The sequence below is a fragment of the Lipotes vexillifer genome, unplaced genomic scaffold (genome assembly GCF_000442215.2).
Source record: "Lipotes vexillifer unplaced genomic scaffold, Lipotes_vexillifer_v1.1 scaffold2000, whole genome shotgun sequence".
Lineage (NCBI taxonomy): Eukaryota > Metazoa > Chordata > Mammalia > Artiodactyla > Lipotidae > Lipotes > Lipotes vexillifer.
The window spans coordinates 185,331-191,210 of record NW_006770731.1 but is presented as its reverse complement, the minus strand read 5'-3'; the positions used below and the strand labels follow the sequence as shown (position 1 = coordinate 191,210).

General features: G+C 51.8%; 1 protein-coding gene across 1 annotated transcript in view; it reads left to right on the top strand.

Moving 5' to 3' along the window:
* The first annotated feature begins 4,000 nt into the window (after positions 1 to 4,000).
* CYBRD1 (cytochrome b reductase 1) overlaps positions 4,001 to 5,880 on the top strand; it is a 34,447-nt gene continuing 32,567 nt past the window's right edge. Inside the window, exon 1 of the mRNA XM_007446341.1 lies at positions 4,001 to 4,256. Coding sequence (XP_007446403.1) covers positions 4,064 to 4,256 — 193 coding nt within the window. The 5' untranslated portion in view covers positions 4,001 to 4,063. The remainder of the gene's footprint in view (positions 4,257 to 5,880) is intronic.

Below are 5,880 nucleotides of genomic sequence, written 5' to 3'. Positions count from 1 at the left end.
CTTTCCCTAAGGAGGCTTTGAGCACTGCCTGGGCTTGGATTACAGCATGAGTCACAGCGTGAGCTGTGAGTCACTTTATGTTAGTCATCTGAGACAGCTTTCTGATCCCCAAATCTCTGGTCTAGTAGAAGAGAAGAGAGGAAGATGTGTGAGCTCACTTCTCCTGCTTGTGATTTTTTTCTTGCTTCATATATTCCTCCTTTCATAGTATGTCCTAAGAAGGCACAGACAAGGCTGGGGAAACAGTAGTATTAGGCAAGAGTATTTTTCTACTTCTCTGTCACGGTCCTGCAGGAAACAGCTCGTTTGCACAAAGTCTTTCATTCAAGAGCGTTTACTAAGGGGACTATTTACAGGGGTGCAAACAGACTCTTCTGTCTGTTTGGGTTACGAACCCCACAAGGAATGGTGAGGACCAGGAACAAGCACGAGCCGGCAGCCGATACCACGCGCAGGCCTGTAGAAGGGAGCGGGCATGGTGTTACTGGTCCCAGGGAGAGCTGTAGCTGGGGAAGAGGGGACACTCAAAAGTCCCCATGTGTTCATCCAAAACAGGAACACAACCACTGTAAAAACCATGGTCTGGCAGGGCTTCCCTGGTGGCGCAGTTGTTGAGAGTCCGCCAGCCGATACAGGGGACATGGGTTCGTGCCCCGGTCCGGGAGGATCCCGCGTGCCTTCACTCAAAAGTCCCCATGTGTTCATCCAAAACAGGAACACAACCACTGTAAAAACCATGGTCTGGCAGGGCTTCCCTGGTGGCGCAGTTGTTGAGAGTCCGCCAGCCGATACAGGGGACATGGGTTCGTGCCCCGGTCCGGGAGGATCCCGCGTGCCTTGGAGTGGCTGGGCCCGTGAGCCGTGGCCGCTGAGCCTGCGCGTCTGGAGCCTGTGCTCTGCAACGGGAGAGGCCACAACAGTGAGAGGCCCGCGTACCACAAAAAAACAAAACAAAACAAAAAAACCCCATGGTCTGGCAAGGGGGCATGGTGGGATAAATAGATCGATGACTCCTCTTTCTTCCTGCTCTCTGATCTTCCAGCACCACCCATTGACCAAAGTTAATTGGAAGCCAGAGGACTAGAGTCTGTCAGGGCACAGGGCAAGACCAAGAAGGGTGGAGAGTGGAGGGGCAAACAGAGTAACCAACACACAGTCAACATTTGAATGTTTAAAAAATGGTCCACTTACTCCAGACAGCAAACCACTAAGTACAACTTATTAGACTTTTTATTAGAATACTGGACTTCTGTACGTGCCAAAGAAATGCAACACTGCCTCGTGGAAGATCAGCAGATAAATGGCAAACAGGGCCCCTGGTTCCTGATCTCTTGATGAGTGGGGTTTAGATTTTCTCTCCCTGGCCCTTCACAACTCTCCTCACCCTGCATTTTGTGTCTGTCAGGGACAATAAAAATCTGTGCCAATATATACACGTTTCTAGAATCATAGGTTTTTCGGAAGGCTATCTTGTTCAATGCCCCACCCCATCCCCACACATCAGGCAGCCCTTTGACAGCACTGATGTAAAAAGTACTTGAGTAAAGTAACTTTGTAAACTTCACAAAGTACTTTACAAAGTACCTGAGTAAGTACTTTGGTGGCAAATTATTTACCACCCCCTGAGGGAAACTTATATAACAAATCTGTTTTTAAAAGTTAATACCAAGCCACAACAAACTTTATTAAAAAGTTTCCTCTTTCAAGTGACAAGTTTTATCAAAGTTAGGTCCTTAAAGGACAACTTAAAAGTTGAAATTTTTCTCAGTTTAGCTGGTAACTTCAGGATGATTCCACATCATCCGTACTACTTGGCCATGGTTTCATTCTCCTGAGGTGTTTTGTTAAATGGAGTCTGGAGTCCCACAGATTCTTCTTTGCTGCTGCTGCAGAGTAAAATCAACTCGGGAGTGGAGTGAAGGTGTTGGGCTAAGGGGGTGAAGAAGTTACCTGGGGACAAGAACTAGATACTTTTAGGGAGAAGAATAGGGACACAATGATATTGTTGTTAAAGAATTACTACTTAAAGGTCGAAGAGGAAGAGAAACAGCATAAAATTAAACAGGGAATCTTTGTAGCACTCAGGAACCCAAAAGGTCTGAAAAAATAAAACTGGAAGATTCAGTGATAGTGTCTGTTTATTCCTATGGATCTATTCTCACCCTTCTCTACTCTGCTGTGTCCTGGAGGCTGACCTATATGGGCTACATCATCTTCCCTCTGGGTTTCAGATTAGCTTCAGCCATTTGGGACCAGGCAGGAGATTGGAGGGGAAGAGAGTAAGGCTGGAATATTCATGCTGCCTCCCGTTCTTCCTCCCTGTGGGGTCCCTGCCGGCTGACTGCATCCCTCAACTCAAGGCCATAGCCTCAGTCAGCCTGCCCTTTTTACACTGTTCTCTCTCTCTCTCTCTCTCTCTCTCTCTCTGTCTCTCTTTCTCTCTCTGGATTTCAGTAACCCTCTCCCATTCAGGCCTGGGCACTGCAAAACCCTTGTGGTTTCCCACACCCTGCCCGCAACTTTGTAAGTAGCCCTGTTCGTTATAAAATTGCCCAACTGGAATGAGCCATCTGTTTCCTGCCAGCACCCTGACTGACACACTCAGTCCCATTCTTCTCCCAACATTTACTGAGTAGCTACTATATTTCAAGGAAGAATAAAATGATAAATTAGACAGTTACTAATCTCAAGGAGGCTGTCTGGGGAGTGGAGACAGCCACAGGAACAGATGGTTATATCACATCTTGATAAGTGATGCAGAGAGGCACTGGATGGGGAGGTGGGTAGAAATGTAAAATAGGAGCATAGGCAGACTCAGGGAAGGTTTCTTGGTGGAGATGGGGTTGGACAATTTTAGAGGCAGGGACATGGGTATGGAGTGGTGAGGAGATGGGAGAGAAGCCATGAACATCAGGGCCAGACCGTAGAAAGCCTTATACCGTGGGTAGGGGTCCTTCTTTTCCACTTCTTTACTCTCTTTCTCTTTCTCCCTTTCTTTTTACCAACAAGGGGAAAATAGTGACATCAGTGAAGTCTGCAGGCCCTTACTCTTAGACCTCAATCTTGCCCCACTACCAGTGCTTGACACTCCTACTTCCTTGCCTAAAACCTGTCTTTTCCATTGAAAATCACTCCCGTACATCTCCTGCATATTCTAAGGCCTTTCAAAATGGCAAGATGACAATTTGGTAAACTAGTCCTTGGAGGAGAGCCACAGGAGAGAGCTAGAAGTGAACGTTCCCAAGTGCATTCTAGGAGCCCTAACAGCCAGAGCCCCATTTTCTTTAACAGCAGTTGATAACACTGACACTTTTCTTGTCCAATGGAGAAGGGTAAACTTAATGTTGGAAAGAAGGCAGGGAGTGAGTGAGCTTCACTCCACCAAGGTGGGGCTTTAGTTCAAATAGGTTTGAGCAGGTGGCACTTTTAAGATCCATTTTTATCACATATGGACAAGTCCAGGGTCCAGGAGGTATCTGCCTTCTCTCTCTTAAGCGCACACTGCCAGTAGTTTCCTTGCTAGGTAAGGCCAGGTCCACACAGTCCCACAGTTGCCTCCTTGGCATCAAAGACAGCCAGTCCTCTAGAACTGCGGTTCATGAGGCTTCGTTAGTCAAAATCACACACACAAAGCCACCCAACGGACCCCTCTCTTCTGTTAACCGAGAGTGCGCACCACTGCCTCCCCTCATATAAGGAAAGAGACACGGGAAGAGTTAAAAGAAAGTGGTGGGTATGGAAACCTCAGCACTCTCGCTCTCAGCAAGTAACCGGATCGGTTATTCGAGCTCTCCGCAAGCACGGACGCCGGGCCAGGGGCGGCCACCCCGCAGCGAGAGCTCTGGGCGGCCACTAGAGCCCGAGGGTGGGGCTAGTCTCTGAGCACCGGCCAGCTGCCCGCCCCCTGGAGGCCCCGCCTCCCAGACAGGCACGCGAGAAAGCCCCTCCCTCGGGCGCTCCTAGAAGTCGACGCCGCGTCCCGCTGCTGTGCCAGTACCTAGAGGCCTCCGGCGCCGCTTTGCGGAGTTCCTGTGGCTACCACCGCACGGAGTATGGGGCGCTGATGGCCATGGAGGGCTACAGGGGCTTCCTGGGGCTGCTGGTGTCGGCGCTGCTCGTCGGGTTCCTGTCTGTGATCTTCACCCTCGTTTGGGTCCTCCACTACCGGGAGGGGCTCGGCTGGGACGGGACCGCGCTCGAGTTTAACTGGCACCCTGTACTCGTGGTCACCGGCTTCGTCTTCATCCAGGGCATCGGTACTGGCACCTCCTGGGAGGAGGCGGGGAGGCAGGGGCCGGGAGTTCCCGACCGAGTTCCAACCGAGTGGGGTTGGGCGAGGGAGGGGGTGAGGGAGTAGCGCGCGGCGGCCCGGGAGCGGAGTCGGCGGGGCGCGGCGCTGGAGGGAGGTGGGCGGGCTCCGAGGCCCGGGGGCAGCGGGCCGGGCAGACTTGGGCGAGCGCTGGGGCGGAGCGCGCGGGGCCGGGGTTCGCGGTGAGACGCGTGGCGGGGTCGGCTGGGCACTGACGCGGCGCGGAGGGCTGGCCGGGCGCGCTAGCCCGGCTTGGTTAGTAACTCTTTGCTGCGAGTGGTTGCGACGCGATACCAGACGACACCAAACGCGGGAGCGGAGGAGAGATGCGGGAGCGTGGTGCGGCCCGGCAGCCCACGAGCCCCCGAAAATCTCCCCCTGTGGACCGAGCCTGCGCCATCACAGGCGCGGAGATCACTTTAGGCGACGCCTTTCGTTGAACTTGCTTCAAGGCTGCGGGTTAGGAGAGGAAGGCAACGGGGACAGGGGGGTGGCGGTGGGAATGGAGGGGCGAGAATTTGCCTCTTCTTGTCTCATCCTCAGCCCTGAGCGAAGGGGCCCGTCAGCGGGTAGCCGGTGTGAGTGAAGGAAGCATCAGCTCTGGTTTCACTCCTAGAGCGTTAAACGCAGTCGAGCCGAGAAGCTGCCAAGACTCTGAAGGGTGTTTCGCTGCCCTGCCTGGTTATTGGACAGTCTTGAGCCCGACTTGTTTTTGTGGCTGCTGCCCAGAGAAAGTTCCCCTGCGGGGCTTCCTGTTGGGCGCTAGCCCGGAATGCGGGGCCAGAGATGCCCGAGGGGGCCCCTCGGCTGCTGGGCTGGGAGAGATGCTTCTGCTTGGAACATCTTTGGGGTTTGCTGCCTCGGCCTGCAGCCTCTGGGATGAGGCTGGCACGGAGGGAGCGCTCAGCGGATGGCAGTTTTTGTTCTTGTTTTTGAGATATAATTGATATATTAGTTTCAGGTGTGTAACATGATTATATGTGGAAATGTCTAATTAACATCCATCACCTCACGTAGTTACAATTTTTTCCCCCCTTGGGATGAGAACTTTTAAGATCTAGTCTCTTTAGCAATGTCCAAATCTACAGTATAGTAGTATTAACTGCCGCCATCATTCTGTACATTACATCCCCAGGACTTATAACTGGAAGGTTGTACCTTTTGACCACCTTCACCCATTTTCCCCCCTTACCTCCTCTCTCCGTCAGTGTCCGGTTTTGTTGTCTTTGTCTAGTGCTGCTCACAATGTCCTGACAGCTTCCTTTCCTTCAGCTGCTGTTGAGCTGGAGGAACCTCTAGCTAGTGGTGCAACCACTTTCCAAAAAGTGAAGTCAAGGCCTTGGCAGAGAAAGTATTTAGAACAAGGCAGAAAGTAGCGGACTGGAGTTATGTCGTAGAAAGTAATGGAGAGGAGTGGAAAGGACTTGGGAAATAGGTGCCCACCAGCCGAAACCTCTAGCCTTGCCTCTGAGCAAGCTGCCTTTTCTCCACCAGTATTTAACTTTCCACAAACAAAGAAGAGAACAAAAAAGCGCCCACCTCCTTTCTATTTTTTTTTTTTTTTTTTTTTT